The sequence below is a fragment of the Cryptotermes secundus genome, unplaced genomic scaffold, assembly GCF_002891405.2.
Source record: "Cryptotermes secundus unplaced genomic scaffold, Csec_1.0 scaffold597, whole genome shotgun sequence".
NCBI lineage: Eukaryota > Metazoa > Arthropoda > Insecta > Blattodea > Kalotermitidae > Cryptotermes > Cryptotermes secundus.
This window is the reverse complement of record NW_019743156.1, coordinates 926,373-950,220: the sequence shown is the minus strand read 5'-3', so window position 1 is coordinate 950,220 and position 23,848 is coordinate 926,373. Positions and strand designations below refer to the sequence as shown.

At 40.4% G+C, this 23,848-nt stretch overlaps 1 protein-coding gene across 1 annotated transcript in view; it reads right to left on the bottom strand.

Moving 5' to 3' along the window:
* Window positions 1–209: 209 nt before the first annotated feature.
* The window catches only part of LOC111873891, a 78,372-nt gene continuing 54,733 nt past the window's right edge, over window positions 210–23,848 (bottom strand). The window contains exons 5-6 of the mRNA XM_023868954.2: window positions 9,238–9,432; window positions 210–3,559 (exon numbers count right to left, since the gene is read on the bottom strand). Coding sequence (XP_023724722.1) covers window positions 2,282–3,559; window positions 9,238–9,432 — 1,473 coding nt within the window. The 3' untranslated portion in view covers window positions 210–2,281. The remainder of the gene's footprint in view (window positions 3,560–9,237; window positions 9,433–23,848) is intronic.

The window sequence follows — 23,848 nt, the reverse complement described above, 5'->3', positions numbered from 1 at the left end:
AAGTCAACATAAAATGGATATACTTTTGTTCACTGTTGAAATGGATGACAGGGAAGTTATAAATATCTTTTCCGAAATATCTAGAAATATTTAAATATTCAGAGAGAATCTGTTCCAATTCTGACGTACATTCTATAAAGTAATGGTGTCAAGAAAAATACTGCGACCAGTGTCAGTGACTATAGACGAGGTTTGGACTGGCGACTCGATTTATTGCACAACTTAACACATGATTCATGACTACATTTTACACTTCATTGTTATATACACTAGTGTTCTCAGTTGTTATAGTCTGCGTTTGTCATTGCCTGGTAATTGCTACCAATGGTGGACGTTCCCCTTACTCTGGGTTCCCGAGCTATCCCAGTGCCTCAGCTACCAGCTTCTCACAGCAGCAGCTCACAACTACTGAATTGCATTCTCTGAATAACTCATTAACTAATCAAACAAATCATTTCCCCGCAATGCACTGCACTGACTAATTGTCCTGCTTATAACGCCTAGGCACGGACTGTATTGAAGACACCGTTCCTCTGTTGCTCTATCCATAGACCGCGTAGAATATACCGCTTTTAGTCAGTCCCTTGGCTCTTGTTATAAATCTGTTGCCTAGCAACGAACATTGTTTATAAAGTCATTACGGGTCCATATTCTCCCTAATATTATTGACACGATTAAATCCTGAGGATTTAAAGCGAAAATCCATTTACGAATGTGTAAAAATCAATCTAGAGTTGGGTTTTATTCGGCAATGGAGTGCTTGAAGACTACAGGCCACGGAGTATTATAAATATATTAAAATTAAACAATACTTGTATAGTGTAATATCTCAAGTATCGATAAGAAACATACATTTGATGTCATCCAGTTTCAAGCAACATTTTGATGTCTGTGTATGAAAATAATTCTCTAAGTTTCTCGAATCATGGGAACGTAAACACAGTTAGATATCATACTAAATTTATTTCTTCATTTGGTTAAAGATTTATTTAAGTTAGACTACACAAAGAAAATCGCAATTTTAACCACAATAGAAAAGACGAGTGAAAAGTCTGAAAATGTCTCACCAAACGACGATAATTCTGCTTCCTGTCCACAATTAAAAACAGATTAACTTTTACAAAATTTCACAGACATCTGACGGAAGCCATTGCTGATGTCTTAATTCCTGATACATTTATTTAAATGCTGCATAGCATGTCTGGGTCACTGCAAATAGTTGAGGCATGAATAAAACACAACATAAATTAATTTTCTTTAACTATGATTCTGTAAGTTGTGTAGATCCTAAAATCGAACAGTCCCATACTCCGCTTGGTTCGCCTGAGCTGTCGCGCCTGTCCTAGTCACACGTGACGTTAACTCTTCTTGATTCTTTGGTTTCTTTCTTTTATATAGAGAAGATGAATAACCCAGACTTGAAAATATCTTCTAATGTTATATTTCGTCTAATTCTGTTCATGTCCTCATTGACTTGGGTATTTTTACGACAGAATTGGGATTTAAATTATAAAAATTTGATCCATTCAAACAGTGAACAAAAATAAAACCAAGTTCATCCAATTATTTTCATGTTTTTTTTTCTTAATACTTGCACTTCAGAAGCATTTGCAGTCACATATTATAACTTCTTGAAATTGAGTGAAATTGGTTTGTCAAATAAACAAACCACATTGAATGTAGGTTCAGATTATACAGCAGGCAGCCTCACTTATATAATCATTATAATAGGGCGAAAAGTTTAGAAAAGTATACTAAATCCTTAAACATTTTGATTTGTATCTTATTGTTTCATAATACTGTCGGGTCATAATATTTGTATCGCTAACATCAGTGAAACGTGATCTTATTTAGTTAATCCTTAAGAATTATGGAATGTGAAATTTAAACGAAGCGATATTCTAGCTGTTATGATGTCACCATAGCACCCATGTTACGAACAATGAATTTCTTCACAACCTTGACACTTCTTACACACATCACCTCTTTCATAGTTTCAAGATAAAATATTTAAATTGGAATTTTTCAGTTCATTGGTGATGAATTGTTAGGTGTTTTCGAATGATACGCATTCGCAATAATTTTACTGACTATGAAAGTCTTTTCCTTCTGTTTTAATTGCAATCCTCTTTTTCTCTAACTTTTCTTACACAGAATTTGTTTCAAAACTTGTGAATTATGTTCGTTTAACTTAACTTTCTCACTTTAAACTGAGTCCTAAATTACCCGTATATATACATAATGTCACTTTACTTTGGTTCCTTGTGATTATAATCTCTCATTAACTTGTTATCTGATCAGAGGCAACGAAAGCCTCGTTTTCATATTCTTGTGATGTAATTGGGGCTGTGTCCTTGGGTTGTGATGCATCATTAACCACGTCCTTTTCTGTATCATCTAGTGGAGAGTTCTCGTTGCGAAACTTCTCGAATCTAGTAGAAAGTCCCGGCTTTGATGCCTTGTCCAGAATCAGACTTTTGGTCGTCTGTTTAATCTGTGTGTAAAGTTCTGGAGTGATGACTGGAAGCGAACCTCTCTTCTTCCCCTCTGAGACACCGTCCCCATCAAACTTCTCATTGTTTACTTCAAACGCAGATGTATTCACTTCCGTTTCCGGCTTGGAATTAACTTCATCCTTACAGCCACTGTTCTGTTTTTCGCCTGTGTGTGTTTTCTCTAACGGAGTTGTCAGACTTTCGGTAGGGATACCATCTTGATTATCGTCCTCCATTTTGTCGTTCACAGGAGATGACGTGGTGCCTCCGTTAGCGACTGCCAGTGTGCCTGTGCCGTTTCCGAGTTGCCTCTGTTCTTCCTGCAGAAGGTCGTCCTCCTGCTGCCGCCTCTCTATTGCTTGTATGTCGGAGAGCAAGCGGTTGTTGACTGTTGTCGCGTCAATGCTATATCTCCCTCGCATCTCTGTGTTGCTGCTCTTGTCGTTACCGTCAGTGACGGAAGATGCCCTTGTCATTGCAATCGCCACAGATGTGTTCCTCCCTGGAACAGCTAGTCTAGCACTATCTGCATTTCTTTCTGCTTTCCCATCACTAGAGGCGTAACCAGCATACTGGGGATAACCAAAATGTCCTCCTTCGTATCCTACCTGATTACCGTAACGGTAACTCGGGTTATTGGATCCTGACGATGATATGCTAAGATCTGACTGGGAGAGGCCTGTGTTCGTTTTCATACTTCCATCATGACTATCCTCGACTATTTCTTCACGAGTGACATTCTTTTCTGTTGTATCTTCGTCTTCTTCTTCCTCATCGTCATCTATTTCTTCTAGTTCTTCGTCTGAAACTTCGTCTACGTCGATATCAGGAGGTCGATGGACCTGTGCTCTCTGGCTTGAAGACCTTCTGCTGCTGTCCTCCTCGTCGATGTCTTCCTGGGAACTGACCGCGGATGATGACAGCTTGAGGTAGAGTTCGGCGTCGCTGCTCCTCGCAGCACCGCCTTGCTGCACCTCAACCACGAACACGGTGTTCTCGTGTGGAGACGCCGATGCTGTGAACTTCGTCGTCGTCATTTTGGTGTTCCCATCTTCTAAATTCACCTGTAAAAACAAGGCATATTTGTAACGTAGAATTCTTCATACCACCATTTATGTGAATTGATGTGTAGGCTATGTGTGTATAAGTCTGCATCCTCGCGCGGACTACATGTTGTCGTACGTCTTAAATATTAATCGGCAGACGTTTATACATATGTGATATTTTTCTATGGGGTATATGAAATCCCAAGATTCCAAAGCTCCATCACCCCAAACAATTCAGGAGTTGAAACATTGAATTCGGGAAGAAGTTGAACGAATTCCCGTAGAGATGCTGCAAAGAGCAATGAGTGACTTTAGGAAAAGACTTAGCGAGTGCCTACAGCGGAAGGGTGGTCATCTGATGCTATTTGTGGGAAATAGACTTCTGTTCTCAGTGAGTTAATTGAGAAAAACCAAATGCTATTATATTTAGGCTGTATTCATACGTATTGGAACTATAACGCTTTGACGTAGGCTGCTGGGTGACCTTAGTGGCATCTTCTCCCCTACAATCAATGCAGAAAAAAACACCAGTGCTAAATCACCCGATTCATTGACGCATCCTGTATTTCCATTGATATTTTCCTATTAATACTTCGTAAAATTGAATTGCATGTTTCATTAATAATTTGAATCACGATAGTCACTACATGTACCGTTTATTTTGATGTCAAGGAATTCTCTTGTTTCCTAAATAGTGTAATTTTTTAAGAAAGGGCTTTTATTTTTCTAAGCAGCATTAACAGATAGGTCTTTGCACTAGAGACACCGTGTGTTTCCTTCCAGATAGTAACACGATTTTTATGCAGAAGTACTATTCAGATGAAACCCATGTTTCGGCACTAATATACAGTTTAAAGCCAGTATCTGAAAACTGCAACTCATTCAGGGACTGAAAGTCTCAGAACTTATTCTCATACCTCAGATTCTCTATCAACATATTTAATTCAACGGAATTATAAATAACAACAATGTACCAAATATTTTTGTAACATATTTCAATATTTTCATATTGTTGTTAACCTATGAATTACACTAAATGTATTCAATATGTGTTCAGATTGTTAACAAATAATTTCCACTTCGAGACCTACATAAACTACACACACTTTTATTTAAAATTTCCCTGGAGCATGTACAAGGATAAAGACGCAGAACTGCGGATGAATGGAAAAGAACTGAGAAACACAGCATCTGTAGAAGAATAGTGACACTGGTTTGAAAAAACTCAGGGCACATAAAGTATAGGGGCAGATTTCGCACTTCAGATTAAACAATATACTCTGACATGTAGACCCGTTGCTAGGGAATACCTCAGCAAATAAACACGTAACAATAGAATCGGTGGCGAAATTAGTCTTTTCTATATGGTTCTCATATATCCATTGCTAGGCAACCGATGTGTTTTTTTTTGTGGTCCAACGAGACTCTATAACGAGCAACTGACAGTTCAGTTGTCAGTTGGAAGTCGGCCGGTGAAGAGAAGAATTAGCATGACAAAGGAAGATTCTATATGTGCTGTAGTTACAGTGAGACTGTTATAAATATGTTGTCAGAATACGACTAGTGAAGACTGAGAAGACTGCGTGCCCTAGTGATTTGTGAAGTGAGTAGATAAGCGATAGCACCATAACTTATTGTGATAACAAGCGATTGTAAAAGAGTGATTAATAAATTCAATCATCCAATCCAAAACCCGTTATTATTAGTCATGCAGCCATAAACACGTGACAATATATATAAGATATTTTATCAATATATGAACGCATAAGAAAATAAAATAAGAGCCTTGTATAATTTAAATAATTATTAATCTAATGAGTATCTAACAGATTAAAATCTGGAAAATAAATCAATAAACAACATATGTATGTGTATGTAACATATATCCTGTATTTATTCATCTGCAGTTAAGGATTTGGTAGTACGTTCTAATTCAAATTAATCTGATAGGCCTCCTTGCACTAGGGATGGGAGGATAGAAAGATATCTGCCTGTATATAAAAACTCAGCGTAGAAACATGGGAACATAACCCACGCTTCAAGTGTTAATTTAAATCGTCGTGACCATTATCTGAGAAGTCAGAAACAATCCGCTACCACTGGGGCTGCCTACGTTTATAACTGGCTGACTATCGGGAATTCTTCTGAGTCTGGCTTGAAATATACTGTACTGAAATAATGTAACTGGTTATTCTGTATCACACACAATTAAAAATGTACTTCTTTATGCATATATTAAATTCACGCTCTGCGAAAAGTTACAGTAAACAACATAAACAATCTAAAAACATGAAAATCGTAACTTATGCATGCAAATGGGGACACCGCAAGAGACAAGCAGGCAATTATTATCTTATAAATAACAGAATTTTAATTAATAGACTTAATTGGATTCATTATGTCGAAAGAATAGAACCTGACCGAATTCCGAAACAATTAATGAAATATACACCCAGGCGAACAAGATCCATTGGATTTCTGAAGTTACTTTGGAAGGGTCAACTTGGAGGAATAGAACGGACAGAAGGGTCCAAAATTTAAACTTGATGATTATTATTAATGCAGAACAAAATTATGAGACATCAAATATATTTTGTATTACTCATTGTCGGGGGCACGCTGTAGGGTAGTGGTTGAGGGGCTATGCTACAAGCAGGAAGGTCGCGGGTTGAAGTCCCGATGACGTAATTGGATTTTTTCAATTGACCTAATCCTTCCAGCCGCACTATGGCCACTATGGCCCAGGGGTTCACTCAGCCTCTAACAGAAATGAGTACCAGGAATTAATTAAATAATTTTCCTGGAGAGTAAAGTGCGGGCGGGGCGTAAGGCTGACAAANTCCTCTTTTATCCGATTGTCGTGTTAATGTGGGACCCTCAACGTTTCACAACCCTATGGGCCTTCACGGCCTGGTACAGGGATTGCTTTACTTTACTCTTTTTACTTCTATTACTCATTGTCGGGACTCTGTACTCTGGTAAGTTTTGTAAATGTATAATAGACAGGTTTGCACATAACCATCGAAAGGACACATCCATTCGCTTCTATATTACGGGCCTAGCCAGCAAACTGAAATTCGCTTCCCTGACCACTTCGGGTGAGATGAAATCGTACGAAGATTAACGAAAGGAAACCTGGTCCATCTCCCCAAGCAGGGGAAGGGAGGATGCATGTGGCCTTGATTACACGCTAAAATGTTAAGAACATGACAATATTCACATCCTTATTATTCGAATTGAATTATTTATATATGACTTCTGTTCTTTTCGTTTCTAACTACGGAAGCAATATTTCCCTTGCTTCCATGCACGGCACGCCACTGGAATATAGAGATCTATAGTTTTGCCTGTGGTTTTGTATGTGTGTGAAACTTGGTCTCTGACATTAAGGCAGGAACATAGACTGGGGGTTTTGAGAACAGGGTTTTAAGGAGAATATTTGGACCGAAGAGGCATGAAGTGGCAAGAGGTTGGAGAAAACTGCATAATGAGGAGCTTCATAACTTGCACTCTTCGCCAGATATAGTTAGAATGATCAATTCAAGGAGGATGAAGTGGGCAGAGTATGTAGCACGAATGGGGGAAGAGTGGTGGGAAAGCCAGATGGAAAGAGATCACTGGGAAGACCAAGACGTAGGTGGGTGGACAATATTAAAATGGATCTTAGAGAGATAGGATGGGATGGGATGGTATGGTTTCGACTGATCTGGCTCAGGATAGGGATCAGTGGAGGGCTCTTGTGAACACGGTAATGAACCTTCGGGTTCCATAAATTGCTGGGAAATTCTTGAGTAACTGCACAATTGGCGGCTTCTCAAGAAGGGCTCAGCTCCATGAGTGAGTGAATAAATGATTGCATTAGAAGTTGCGCTGTTGTTGAATTTATCTCTTATTTAATTTACTAACGCAAGCGATGCTCGTGATGTCTGCAACAGCACACGTCTAGCGAAATGGTACTCGCTTCAATTAATCTGCCTAATTGTCTCTTCAAGCTCCTAAATGAGGGAGATAGACTAAACTATTCATATGTGAAGGCGACAGCAATAAGACCTGCCTCATATACCGTATATATCGAGCCATTTGTTTATGCATTCAGCGTCACTGCTAAATGCGAGAGAATTGTCTGCTTTGTGATACATAAAGGACCTCTCTCTTGTGTTTGTAGGATATGTTTAGCGCAGCTGTAGTGTGGAAGTTATGACGAAACTAACTGTTCGATTTAATAAGGCTGTAGTTTCGTATCTAGAAGCAAAAAGGGACGGAACTATGCAGGACCTGAGCTACTCGCAGGGGTGGTTATGAAGTTCACATCTTCTCGGATATAACTCCTCGTGGTCCGTCGAGCTTCAGCCACGAAAAATTCGCTCTCAATGTGTAGAATCTCCCCTATTTTCATAACAGCTTTCATTCAAAATTGGACTTCAACGGGCTATGTGGCGTCATATCCGAGAAGATGGAAGTCTTCAGAATAAAATTGCTCGCATATCCATAAGCAGGGTTGCCACTACTAGTGAAGCACTTGCACAATCCCAACTCTCAGAGCGCTCTTGTCCTGGTGTATCTTATTCCTTGGATTACATGACATACGAGTAGAATATGGAAAGATTGTACAGACCTGCACAATGGAGAAATTTAAGCGAGAAGTTCATTGAAAAGGAGATCACAGTGGCCGCGCTATCTAAGGCATAAACTGTATTCGCTCGCTTGCACTCTGTGATCATGGATTCGAATCCCACTCAAGACATGGATGTCTGTGTGTAGGTAACGGCCCTGCGACGGGCTGATCCCTCGGCCAAGCAGTCTTTGTGAAAAAGATAACGAAACTGAAGAAGAGGCCAGGGCCCAACAAGTGACTGTAGAGCCTCTGATGAAGCACGAATGAAACACGAGGCTGAGTACCCGGCATATGCTATTGAAGACGATTTTCATAGACTCTGCTTAAAATAGGCCTCGGTATAGGAACAGAAGCTTTCGAATGAACTTCCTACTGTCTCTAATTTGGTTAAAGAGAAATGGCTTCGTAATTTAAGAATCTACTACAATATTCCGGTCAATGAAATAGAACACACAGCCACAGTCATATAGCCATGACGTCTGGAAGGATTCGAGTCTAAGTACAGCAATAAACTGAGGTTTTGTAGACATGAGCCTCTTACGGATCGATCTGAACTTGTCTTGTTTCGCAAAATGATGCCAAAAACAAACTCCGTGACTTTAGTCCGCAAGCGAACTATACCGACCGAGCCACCGCTGCTTGTCGGCGAAATTTAGTGCCAAATTTTGCGGATAGAGGGTGTCGCGTGGTCAGCGCAACGGTTTTCTAGACCGGAGCAGCTATTTCCTTGAAATAGTTCCTCAGTTATCATAAGTAGGCTGAGTGGAACCCGTTCCAGACCCACTGCTTCCCCGAAAAAATCTGGTAGCGTCTGGATCTGTAGCCAGGACCACTAGACCACAGAGGCGGTCTCTAGAAATGATGTCAGCAAATAAATATTATATTGGGCACAACATTTCGAGTAGCGGCCTGAGTGCTTAGATAGACCAAAAGTTCCCCCTCATGTCAGTGTCAAGACATTAATTTTTTCTTTTCACAAATGCTTGACTAAATATTCAAAGAAAATTTTAGATTGAAAATATTGTATATTAATTGTTTTAATTTACTTTCAGAGTAACAGTTTAGTTCATTCGATACCTACTCCTCTCTCCTCTGTTTCGACTATGAGATGGTTGTTTTTCAAGGTCATGGTTATGATGCTCCCATTGGCACTCTTGGAGGTGTGATTCGGTAAACTGCCTGAAGACGCTCCATAGCTGAGCAGCGGTGACTGGGATGTCACATCTTCAATTTCTTCAGCTGGTGTCACCGAAAATTGTGATTCGCTCGTCTTCAACTGCAGAATCGGGCGTCAATCCCATACAAACAAAAAATAATTACAAATTAATGTACTTTATTATTATTCGTTATCAGTAGATTTATTAAAATTTTAATGATAAACATGAATTATATTTCTTATACAGATTCAAATGCTATATTATTTTTCTCTCTTGTTATTATAATTTTATTAATAATTATTAAAATCTAATGTTTATATGGACTAAACTCATGCGTACGTAACAGATTAAGTTCTAAACACGTTACTTTTGTCATTGTTCACTTTCTTGAGTTTCTTCAAACATATCATTTTTTTTATTACTAGTGCGGTGGGACTAAGTTCCTTGTACTGCGGCCTCTTCTGGCTTATTGTACCAGCCCCAGAGGGTGATTGTGGAGCAATTGGTGGAATGAAGATTGACAGGGGAAACCGAAGTACTCGGAGCAAACACGCCCCAGCTCCACTTTGTCCACCAGAAATCCCACTTGACCAGACCCGGGATCGAACACGGGCCGCCGCGGTCGGGAGCCAGCGACTAACCGCTTGAGCTATGGAGCGGCCAAAACACATCGTTAAGGGATCAAGATTTTTTCTGTTGTGATACCGAAGGGAGATACTGATCTCCTTCGAGGCCGGCTCCTTCTGAACAGAACAATTTAGGAATTTTTCCTACTTTATACTTGAAGACGGAAACAGATATAATTTTCGAAACGCTGTGTTATAACACTCAAGAAGCTGGACGTTTTCCAGAAATGGTTACAGTGACTGTTACATGTCATTATCATAGGGCACATTTAGTCTTAAATTATGATTATTAAAAGGCGATTACAGAGTAAATTACAGTTTAACTTTACAATAATTTTTATATTTATATTTATTTTAGACACTGTTTCTAAAGAAAGAATTTTTTAAATATTTATATCCTGGGCATCAAACACAGGCGCCTACAGAATGAGAGCAGTGCTCTCAGTGAATCTGCCGCTACTTCATTTCATTTTTCATATATTTGTGTGACGTCATAATCCCTGCAGATATACGAGCTTATGTACGCACTTTCACAGTACAATGCTAGTTTTTGTTTCTCTCTCGTATTTAGTTCAGACTAGGCGCAGTAATAAAACATCATTAGCGACAGACACACACACTGACAGGCATAATCCTCTGTAAAGCATACCCCTGTGTATAACGGCTTATTTCCCTACTTCGCACGAATATGTGTCCTTTCTTGTTTCTACGGATATATTTCATTCTCGAAAGATTCACGGAGACTGCTTCATGGTGAGATGATCAACATGGCCGTCCCATTCTGAATTACAAGGCACTTAGAACGTCATATCCATATAACCTACTGGACTTTACACTGAGTAAAAGCTGTGATATTTTGCCTGTGGTTCTGTATGGGTGTGAAACTTGGTCTCTGGCATTAAGAGCGGAACATAGACTGAGGGTGCTGAGAATATTTGGACCGAAGAGAGATGACGTGACAGGAGGTTGGAGAAAACTGCATAATGAGGAGCTTCATAACTTGTACTCTTCTCCAAGTATAATTAGAGTGATCAAGTCAAGGAGGATCAGGTGGGCAGGGCATGTATCACGAATGGGGGAGACGAGGAATGCGTATAGGATATTGGTAGGAAAGCCAGAAGGAAAGAGACCACTGGGAAGACCAAGGTGTAGGTGTGTGGACAATATTAAAATGGATCTTAGAGAGATCGGATGGGATAGAATAGATTGGATTGATCTGGCTCAGAATAGTGACCAGTGAAGGGCTCTTGTGAACACGGTAATGAACCTTGGGGTATGATAAAATGCTGGTAAATTTTTGAGTAGCTGCAGAATTGGCGGCTCCTGCAGAAGGGCTCAGCTCCATGAGTAAGTAAGTAAGTAAGTAAAAGCTATGTGACATAAATATCGCAACGCTGACCTATTGATACTGATGCGAACTAGGAAGTAAAGTCTGGAAACACTGCTCTTCACAGCAAATTGCACCGACTACGACAAGGAAATCGCCGTGATCACACTACAAGTATTCACACTTCTCATGCAAGACCTGGAGAGTATGGAGACAGAAGAACTGAAAGCATAAAGTAATAATTAAAATAAATATATTTAAATTGAAAGTTAATTCATTTCTATTATTTCTTTTCATTTTATTTTAAATTGTTTTTTATTTAATAACTGCCAAAGCCCGAAAGGTCACTGGATTTTTCAATTGACCTAATCCTTCCAGCCGCACTATGGCTCTGTGGTCGACTCAGCCTCTAACAGAAATGAGCACCAGGATTCTTCCTGGGGCTAAAGGACGGCCGGCGCGTAAGGCTGATGACTTCACCGCCATCTATGAGCCTATTGTTTAAAGAAAATGTAGGAACCTCGACGTCTCTCAACCCTATGGGCCTTCACGGTCTGTTACAGATATAGCATTACTTCAGATTTGAAGAGGAAATTTGAAACCTAGACGTCGTGTTGCTCCTACTAAGGTGCTTTCAAAGGAAACACAACAGACCCTTACTTATTTAATTACTCATGGAGCTGAGCCCTTATTGAGGAGCTGCCAATTGTGCAGCTACTCAAGAATTTCCCAGCACTTTATGGAACCCGAACGTTCAGTACCGTGTTCACAAGAGGCCTCCACTGGTCCCTATTCTGAGCCATAACAATCCAATCCATACCATCCCATCCTATCTCTCTAAGACCCATTTTAATATTCTCCAACCACCTACGCCTTGGTCTTCCCAGTGGTCTCTTTCCTTCTGGGTTTCCCACCAATATCCAATACGCATTCCTGACAGACCCTTACGAACTTAAATTTACTGTCTCCCTTTTCTTATGTTGATACGTAACATACGGAGCCTTGCTCTACAACTTGGCAGTGGAAGTAGTTCACAGTTCACTAACTTCAACAGATAACGATACTAAACTGATAGCGATAATTTATAACACTTCATTAATCAACATATTGCTTTTGGGTTGTTTCTTATTTGTAAATATATTTTATACTTGCTTGTGTCTCTACAAAATATAAAAATACATATTGTTATATGGTGTTACACACGGATCCCTCCTTTCCAAGTGTAACCTGTAGTTTTAATGGGGTGAACACCCATGTGGAAAGTGCAGTCCGATAGAACCTTGAGCTTCACACTTCACATTTCTCCGTTCCCATATATTACCTACTTAATTATTATTCAGAAATAAAAATCTATTCGTTCAAAATATTCTTCACCGAGCAGATCGGTTTACATGTAATGCTTTAGGCTTATATTCGGGACATTTTTCCTTTTGCTAGTGGGGTGGGACTAAGTCCCTTGTTCTTCGGCCACTTCTGGCCTATTGTACCAGCCCCAAATAATAGGTGAGGGTGATTGTGGAGCAATTGGTGGAATGAAGATTGGTAGGGGAAACCGAAGTACTCGGAGAAAACCTGCCCCAGCGCCACTTTGTCCACCACAAATCCCACTTGACCAGACCCGGGATCGGACCCAGGCCGACGCGGTGTGAAGCCAGCGAGTAACCGCTTGAGCTATGGCGCGGCCTTATATTCGAGACTTACTCAATTCGAATCCCTGTCGTGACACTGGTAATTCTGACCGAAAATTTTCTCGTAGTTTTCTCTAGTGCTTCGAGACAATTGCACGATATTATATCGATGAGGCCATGATCCTCTTATTTTAAGGAGTCAAGATATCTCAGTCAGTATAGCGACGGACTACGGACTGGACAGCCGGGATTTCATTCCCAGCATGGGAAAAATTTCTTTGCGTTCTACAGTATCCAGACCGGCTCTGGGCTTCATCCAGCCTCCTATCCAATAGATACCGAGGTCTCTTTTAACGGCGGTAAAGTTGCCGGGGCGTGAAGTTGTCAACTCTCCTCAATCTAGTGTCTAGGTCAGAATTGGTGGAGGTATAACTCCACTACCCCATACGTCTTCATAGCGTCTTGCTTAATTAATTAAATATACGGACATTTTTAATTTGTCTTTTCTTCTAGAACCTTCCTAATTTTGAATTCACCTATTTTCCTACCCTCCTACATTGTGGAGTCTGGCATACGACAGCGATGTAAAATTAATCACAAGAAGATTCCGTATTTCCTTCTGGCCTCTGGTCTTTTCTTTTTTTAATATTCAGACGGATTCCTAAGGAAATTTTTAATATTATAATTTACAAATTTCTTCAAAATTATTCGTTTCCCGAGAGCTCCCTACTTTCTCTGTCTCCATTTTGACACAGTTCAAGATAACATGTGTTACACTTTCGGTTCTTCACACAGCGACAACTTAATTTTCTTCGCTTCCATTACCTTCAATATACTCCGAACCTACTCCGTGGCACTTCTCTTATTTCTTTTCTGGTCTAACATCCAATATATCACGTGTCATTCCTTGGGGACCATCAGATTTAAACGTCCGTAATGCAGACACTAGGATCAGGATTTTTGTGAAGTTCTCTATGAAGAGCACATGACATAAAAACTGTCCATCTCGACGTATCCGGACGCCCAGCCACCCACAATGCCAAAAGGACTGCTGGGGGGGGGGCGACATTACTAGTGCCTGTGCTCTCACTTCAGATGTGTGTCACATGAGTGCTGTCGGGAGCTAATAGAAATACAGCGGATAACAGTGGCCTCGAGGTCTAAGGAACGAACAGGCTTTGCTCTCTCCACACTGCGATCTTGGGTTTGAATCCCACTCGAGGCATGGATGTCTGTGTGAGTTTATACTGTTTGTGCTGTCATGTATAGGTAGCGAATTTGCGATGGGCTGATCCCGCGTCCAAGGGTCCTACAACCCTGTACAGGATTAAGAAACTGAAAAGGGGATCAAGGTCTAAAGGGCTATAGAGTCATAGAGAAAAATATAAAAAAATATAAAATTTATTCAGATGATTAGGACCCTGGATAATTGAATACGTATCTTTAAGTAGAAAAAGATAAATACTGCGTAACGAGTATGTAAATTTTCTGAATGGTGTAATGTCGTAATATGCATGAAATTATTCACCACAAAAATAACTGTTTTCTTACTTTTCCACGCCCCCAGTTCTAATCTCGAAAGAAATACCTTGAATCTTCATAGATTTCCGTGCTCTCCATGGGTCCATGAAATGATCAGACCACGACAATTTCGCTCCGGATCCTCTGAATTCACGATGTATATTAGTCATATGATTCGATTCTAAGGTCACAATTCAGTTTATACAACATGGTAAAACAAACTACGAACTAACACTTCTTGGACCATAATTTATACCAATGACTACACGTGTTCATTGTCTATCCCATGTTCATTTTAGAATCCTGGTGGAAACTGTGTTGGGGAATTATAGAGAGAATACATTTTTGTTGTTAATTCTTCCTTGCAATAAGCAATGATGTAAATATATGGAAATGAGACAACTTGTTAGCATAAAGCAACCTAATGGGAGTTAGAGACTGCTTGTTGGAACAGAGCCATGGGGATTTTTTAGTGCGTTGAATACTGGACCGGAAAGAAACAAGCATACATGATGATATTAAAAAGGAACTTGGACCTTGGGTCTCTGTAGGTCATAAACTTTGGTGAAGTTACATTGTAACCAGTTCTTCCGTTATCCAATTCTCCGGTAAATTAAAAATAAAAGCCTTCATTAACTCACATACATGGTTCTTCGTATGCAATTTCGAGTTTAGCAGAATTAGAGCTTCTGAGTTATTCGTCGGCATCATAAAATGTTCTCTGGTATTTGTCAATTGTGAGCTCTGATTATTCAACAGTGGAGGGTTTCGCTTGTGTTAGAACCGCATGTCAATATTTCCCTGAAGAAGGCGAACTGGAGTTCATGTGAATTCCAAATATTATTCATCTCTTTCCACTAACCACTTGTTTTGTTTTTTCGTATTGGTTAGTATCCCATTCTTCTGTTCATCCAATCACAGCTTCACATCCGACAAACTGTATAACGCTAGAGCTACGTAAGAGCTGCAAGCCACACCACAGTAATTCTATCTAGAAGATGGCAATTGCAATATTTGTCGAAACATAGAAGAATCTCCCATATACTGCGCGTCGTAGTTACCGAAATCCGAAACCATTATGTTGCTTCAGCCGTGGAAGTCTGAACACTGGGATTATGTTAATCATTATTTTAATTAGTGTACTTTGTTTTGTTCAATTTATTATATTGTTAGGATGTGGAGTTTTGGATTGGAAAATTGGATTTATTGACACATTATACATTCTGCTCGGAGCTAAAGGCAATACAGCTCTGTCGCTAATTTTCATAATTTACAGTTCACCGTTACACACGCACTAAGATTTTTCATTCTTCACTAGTCGTATCCTGGCAACGGATTTATCTCAGTCTCACTGTCACATCAAATCGCATATGAAGTGTTCACTGCGCAGCCTAATTCTTTTCTTGCTATTTCTTCTCATTCATCTTAGACTGTCATCTCCAGAACTCGACCCAGTTCTTGATAATTGATTCAAATGAACTCTTCTTCAATTGAAATGTCTCAACTTCTGGCAACTAATTGTTCAAAGAATGTTTTCTGGGATGTGGCGCCTTGTAAATATTGTGTAAACCGAAGTTTCGGAGAAACTTATCGCTTCCATCTTCAGGGTATAAAAATCCGCAAGTGTGGAATCAGCGTGAGCAAGTGGCTGCTCAATCTGGTTTCTCGCTCGGGGATTTTTATACCCTGAAGGTGGAGGTGATACGTTCCTCCGAAACGTCGGTTTACACTAAATCTATAAGGCGCCATATCCCAGAAGACCGAACTTTTCATAATCACAGCCGTGAAAACCTCAAATCTTACAATTAACCGTTCTTTTGGAATTTCTCTTTACATAGACTTGAGACGGGCCTCACGGAAAACACCGTCTTCTATTGTCCCGTATGTGTTTTAGATGTGTTTGCTGATCCGTTGTCTAGCAGTTGACGTCCTTCTAGTGTTGCGTGCCCATATGTTGCTTGCGTTACCAAGCAACTGTCATTGTTTAACGAGTTACTGCTTATCAACGGGTTTATATGTCATAATATAATGATGTTTCTATAACTGCGTAAGTTATACATAGAGTGAAGTGGAATGATTGTTAAGAGTACTGTATTTTGTAATGCGATGCTGTATGGTCTGGTAGAAACTTACAGACGTTTCGGAGGAACGTACTGCTTATGTTTTCAGAAGCTAGTCACCAACTTAAGAGCCTCACATCTGACAGAATAATTAGGATGTATAATCGTCAAAAATGTGTGTTCGGCCGCGGTCGAGACACAGTGGCGACAGAGCCGACAACGGTGGATCGGTAAGGAAATATAGTTACCACAGGCAAGTCTGCACCTGAGTTACCACCACCCTAGAGCTGGGCGGCCTCAATCATTTCCATTGATAACCTATCTTCTATTGTTCTCCACCCTAGCAGCTAACTGGATTCTCAAAATTTCAGTATAAACTGAGGTTCCTTTGAAAGAAAATCGACTTCGAGGATTTAGGATTGAGGGAAGGTCTACACTTATTTTAACATGTCCTTAGTGGTTGCTGCCACCACATGGTATAACCGTGAACTCTTTGGGGGTACGATTTTTGCGGAATAATTTCTTCACACTAGGAGTCGTTTATTTATATCCGTATACTATTTCTTTTTTTAAATTCGCTTAGTGGGGGTCGAGTCCAACTGGGTCCACTCGGCACGGCGGCCACTGATTGGCCTATTGTACGCTGCCCCGGGTGATTATGATGATGGAGAATTTGGTGGAATGAAGATTGGCAAGGGAAACCGAAGTACTCGGAGAAAACCTGCCCCAGCGCCACTTTGTCCACCACAAATCCCACTTGACCAGACCCGGGATCGAAACTGGACCACCGCGGTGACTAACCGCTTGAGCTATGGCGCGGCATATTCGTACACTATCTACATATATTTTTGTCTCGCTCCCACTTTGGAACATAGGGCTGATTTCTGAGTTTCATTGATCATTTTTACAGACGGTAAGACTCATTTGACGCGTGATTAGCTCGTCGTAAAGCCTGTACCTAAACACAGGACAACATAAACACTGAATAAACGCATACACACGCCAAATATCCATGCTTTGTGTGGGATTCGAACCCACGATCCCTGGCGAGCGAAGACAGTACATGCCTTAGACCGCTCAGCTACCGCGGCTGGTATCTATATACGTATATGCGTATAGCTCTGAAAAATATTTAAACTGACTAACTTCTTCCTATTCTTCCTAGGTCGAGTCCTGCGTGCGCACTCTATCTATTTATTTACTTAGCATGGCAGTGATGATTTTGCTGCTGCGCTGGTCCCATAGCGTTGATGTAAGTCCTCTTAAATGGGTGTTCGTATGTATATTTAGGGGGTTCAGGGTGTCTTTCATGTTAAACATTCGCTCCAATATATCAAGCTGACATAGGACATACGGGCCTTGTAGCACTCATTAAAACGTTTTATAGCGAATGTTTCTCGGACACTCCCGACTTGGTATGTAACAGCTGACTTCAACCCGTCAGCAATTTCACAACGACCTAGTTAAAATCTCTACAGTTACTTCACATATCTTTGCTGTCGTTTCAGCGTTTTACAATTGAGATTTACCATCTGTTAGGCAAGTAATTTTGGGCTCCAGATTTCAATTTCCCCGTTATGGCCTTAGGGGCATAGCAATGCGAAAATAAGTGACAGATTCGGATAGAGGAAAACCATGAAATTTGTAAAGTGTGGTAGCTGGATTACTCTGCTCCGGGATGGAAAACAACCCCAAATTTCTCTCGAATACGAAACTTACTTACTTACTTACTCATGGAGCTGAGCCCTTCTGGAGGAGCCGCCAATCCTGCAGCTACTAAAGAATTTCCCAGCATTTTATGGAACCCGAAGGTTCATTACCATGTTCACAAGTTCCCTCCACTGGTCCCTATCCTGAGCCAGATCTATCCAATCCATACCATCCCATCCTATCTCTCTAAGATCCATTTTGATATTGTCCACCCATCTACGCCTTGGTCTTCTCAGTGGTTTCTTTCCTTCTGGATTTCCCACTAATATCCTATACGCATTCATCGTCTCCCCATTCGTGCTACATGCCCTGCCCATCTCATCCTCCTTGACTTGATCACTCTAATTATACTTGAAAAATAGTACAAGTTATGAAGCTCCTCATTGTGCAGTTTTATCCAACTTCCTGTCACTTCATCTCTCTTCGGTCCACATATTCTCCTCAACACCCTCAGTCTATGTTCCTCCCTTAATGTCAGAGACCAGGCCTCGAATACGAAGCAGGAACGACAAACCCTTCAACGGCCACTTACTGCACGTAGATGTGTACGGATATTACACGCTCTCGCAAATGTCAATTCTGTGGTAACGACAGAGAACCGTAATTATGCCGTACAAGGCCAAGTCATTCTGCCTTTTGTGGATAAGTGTAAATACTTTCGTGCATTTGTAGCGCTCGGTAGACGGGAAGCTGCTGTATATGCAACCCAATTGACCTTTCAGTATTGCGGTCAGGTATACAGCTCATCGAATGCGCAGAATACTAATTATCCCGTTTCGCTGTTTCCTAATTCGTACAACTTCGTTTCGCCTTACTGATTGTCAATTCTGAAGTTATCGTCCCGTACGCAAGGAGCCAGTGAGACGTGACTGGTAAGTACGATGTTTTATATACGCTTATTATTAAAATGGAATAAGATATTTAGAATCGAACGCAATAAATCAGAATTGCATTTACATAAAAATTAAAAACCAATTTAATTCTGGAAACGCTTTGTTCCATTTAGTCCTGAGTGAAACAATACGCCAAATAGAATAATGAATTATACTACGTTAACGCCAAGTACTACCTTAGTTTGAAAATCTGAAAGGAAAATATCTTACGGATAGATTTAGCTGTAACTTAAATAAATAATTTTTGAGGTTTTGACCTGGATTTTAAGGGGGAGGAGAGGGTTTATGAATTTGACAATAAATATTTGGATCTCATAAAAAGCGAGGAACCTCTTGATTGATTTGAAGTTTTCGCAGTGTTGCCTGTCTATGCAGAATGTAGTCTTCTAAGATATGGCACCATGTAGAACTTGTGTGAACCGATGTTCCACCGAAACGTCGGTTCACACAAGATCTACACGGCGTCACGACGGCATTATTATATCTGTTCGTTAATTTAGCAACTGTAAGCTCGTAAAAAGATAATTCTGTTCCGTACAGTTAGTCATATTAAACAACGATTTATTAAAGTTTTATACTATTCTCCGAAACGTCGGTTCACACAATATCTCTACGGTGCCAAATGCCAGAAGACTGTATTCTTCGAATGTTACTTATCTGCAAAGGCTATTTAGCACTGAAGCAGTCGTGAATCTTCAATAATATTCAATAAGAAAGAATTTCGAAAGATGCAATTTTAGCGACTTTGTAGAAACTTTTCCACAGAGTACGCCTGAGAGACAGAGAAGTGTGTAAATATGCCATACATCGGAACCCTTGTTCTTCGCCAAGATTTGAAATGATATTTCTCATATAAATTTTATATACACGTATATTACAGGTCAAACTAACCTGCTTTTTCTAACTTTAACAGAAGGTGTAACACTAGATAAAATGGAAGGAATGAAAATAAAACGAGAATAATTTTAGCTGTACTGATCTACTTGTTCGTACATGCTTCCCAACACAGCCGTCTCAGATATGTTGTCTTTCGACAGCCTGATATGCTTTACGTTATAAATGGATGAGTTTAAATTTAAAGGGACACTGCATTTTGCTGAATTGTTTTCTCTCGCTCGAACGCTGGGATCGTGGTTTCGAATAGCACTTAAAGCGTGGATGTCTGTGTGTGCGTATATTCTGTATTTGTGTTCTGTGTTTAGGTAGAGGCCTTACGACGGGCTGATCACTCGTCCAAGGAGTCGTACTGACTGTGTATAAAGGATTACGAAACTGAAGAAAAGATCAGCCCCCGCCCCAAAAAGGGCTGAAGAGCCATTGATGAATAAATGAACTGCGTTATATAGCTGGGATATAAAATTTCAATGAACTATTTTATATCAAGCGGATTGAAGTTGACAATTTTATCTCCTTCTTTTATAGCGTAGTTGGTTGAGAAGCTATGCTACAAGCCGGAAGATCGCGGGTTCAAGTCTCGATGAGGTCATTGAATTTTTTCAATTGACCTAATCCTTCCAGCCGCACTATGGCCCTGGGGTTCACTTAGCCTCTAACAGAAATGAGTACCAGGAACTAATAAAATTTTTTTCCTGGGGCGTAAAGCGCGGGCGGCCTGTAAGGCTGACAACTTTACCGCCATCTGTGAGCCTATTGTCTAGATAATGTGGGACCCTCAACGTCTCACAACCCTATGGGCCTTCATGGCCTGGTACAGGGATAGCTTTACTTTTTACTTTACTCTTTTATCCATGGATGTGACTCTCCCTCTGTAAATATACGCTATAAAGCAATGACACCTGATGTGCTTCTTCAGTGGAGTGGCACTGCAGTCCAGTACACAATAGATCGTCAATAATTCTAACCTGAATTCCAACATGACGAAGTATTATCATCTTGAGAACGACTCCTATTTACAAGATAACAAAATTCTTTTCCAGTCCTGTGCACAACAGTACTCTTGGTTTAGAGAGCGCTTCACCTTCTCCTTCAGCTCCTACCGCTGTGAGAACCTGATATCCCATGTGAATGAAGCAAACCAGCGAAACCCTTCTCATCAGTACAGCTTCTCGGGAAAATAAATACAATGTTCGGAAACTGAACCAGTCGAATTACGAAGCCGAATATATCTTTTCACCTAAGATGCTGACACAAAATTCAGAGAACTAATAAATAATAAAGAAAAGTCTAGGGCATCAAACGGGTAATCATGGATTATGGTTCATACAAACAGATTCTAGTTAATATTTGAAAGTTACAGCTGAAATTTCTATCCTAGAGTTAGACGTCATATGGCGCGAAGTTCTCCGCGAAACAACGTGCTCTGTCCTTGAAACCAACGCTCGATTATATTCCTGAAGTTCCCAGCACACATAAATCGCGTACGGCTTGACACCAATGTAGGATTATTTTCCTGAAATTTTCCCTAGACATAAATTGCGTAAGGCTGTAGACCAATGTAGGATTGAAGAAAGCAGTCTTCTGGGATGTGGCACCGTGTAGATGTGGTGTTAACCGACGTTTCGGAGGAACGTATCGCCTCCATCTTCAGGGTAGAAGAAAAAATAGAAATCTGCAAGCGAAGAGACAGTGAGAACCGCTACAAGCAGTCTCACGGTCTCTTCGCCTGCGGATTTATTATTTTTCCTTCTACCCTGAAGATGGAGGCGATACGTTCCTCCGAAACGTCGGTTAACACCACATCTACACGGTGGCACATCCCAGAAGATTGCTTTCTTCATAGTCACCGCCGTGAAAACCTCAAATCTTACAATATAGGATTATTTTCCTGAAATTCTCCCTAGACATAAATTGCGTATGGCTGTAGACCAATGTAGAAACATATTCCTGATGTTTTATGCGGATTCAAAATTGTGAAGGTTAGAGACAAATACAATTTTTATGACACTCACAAAGACAAGTATTTCCTTCCTTCTAAATTCTCCCCCAGGTCCTATAAACCGTTATGTTTTTCCTATATAAGAAGATAGCGTTGGGAGAGTCCTCAAACTGGGAGGATTATCACGACATGAAAAATGTTGATTGCAACACAAAGGCAAAGACGATGTGAAAGGAAAGAGTTCAGTTCTGGCTTAGGGGTTCCAGGCAGTGCCGACACGAGAAACCGCAAGAACGTATATCTTAGGCCGGGCCATAGCTCAAGCTATCGGTCGCTGGCTTCCCACCGCGGCGGCCCAGCTCCGATCCTGGGTCTGGTCAAGTGGGATTTGTGGTGGACAAAGTGGCGCTGGAGCAGGTTTTCTCCGAGTGCTTCGGTTTCCCCTGCCAGTCTTCATTCCACCAAATTCTCCATCATCATAATCACTCGGGGCAGGCTACAATAGACCAATCAGTTGCCGCCGTGCCGAGTGGACCCAGTTGAACTCAACCCCCCTTCCACTCCAAGCGAATTTACAATAAGAAACATACATCTTTTTTAACACACCTTTTATTAAACATATTTGTAAAGAAAGTGACTTTATAGTTGACTTATCATTATAGATATTAACTTTGAAATTTAACTTTGCATTCACGACTCTTCAGTTTATGACGCTTCATGTGTTTGACATGATACAGACCAACGCAGTTGCCAGATTACAGTCACAGTATGAAGCTTATGCTCTAGTTTCTGTGCGGTGTCATGGGAAGAGCATGAACGTTCGCTCCAGGGGCGTGGCCCGCGCAGACTGTGCAGTATCTGGCAGCCATGATGGTCCAGCACCAATGTATATACGTAAGATCGATATCTCGCGAAAATCTCTTTTCCTCTCCGTGTTATTCTCTGCTACATTCTCTTCACACTTTCCACCTCTCTTATATATCCTTCTACGCATGTACTAGTTGGTCTCATTTATTCATATTTTTCCAGTCTTTCATTTTAACTTTCATCTAACAAACACTCTTTCCACGCCTACAGTGAATAACTTATCTTGCTTTCTCTACCTTTACGTCTTTCTCTGCTTCATTAATGTTTTATAACAAGTTCTTCTTTACTTATTTTCCCTCCACCTTGATATTCTTTACGTTTGTTTGCTATTTAAATTGCTACATCCTTTCTTCTTCTCTTCGAGCTTCCTTCTCTGTTATTTCTTAAAAAGCCTCTCTTAGATGTGCTCCACCTCTCCCCTTCTTTGCAAGGGCGCACTGAAATTCATTCAAAGAGCTCTCCTTATGTTTTGTAGTCTCGACGACAGCATCCTCCATTTCACACGAAGGCTGACGGTAGTGTGAGACGATACATGTGTACTTAATATATAATAAGCCGTGCCATATATCAGGCGGTTATTCGCTGGCATCCCACAGAGGAGGCCCGGGTTTGAGTCCAGGTCAAGTCATGTGGAATTTGTGATTGACAGAGTATTATTGGGACCGGTTTTCTCCAAGTACTTCTGTTTCCCTTGCTATTTCCACCGACTACTCCATATTAATCATCTATCATCCGGGACTGGCACAATAAACTACGTAGTGACCGACGTACCAAATGGATACAGTCTCACCCCATCCCAAGAATCTAAAAACAAAGTTACTACTACATATATAATAAGTAGTACGACATCCTATCACAGCTAAACATAAGGTCACTGCATTTATTACCCTTTACAGATTAAATATATTTCAAGTGTAACACTGAGTTTTAAAACTGGACACAAAGCTAAGACCATAATAATATGAATATAATGTTGCTTATGTTGGACACTGTCCATCGTCTTAGATATATTTAAATATAAAACGTTTCAAACTCTAGATCAAATGTAAGAAGGAGGAAAGGCCCTG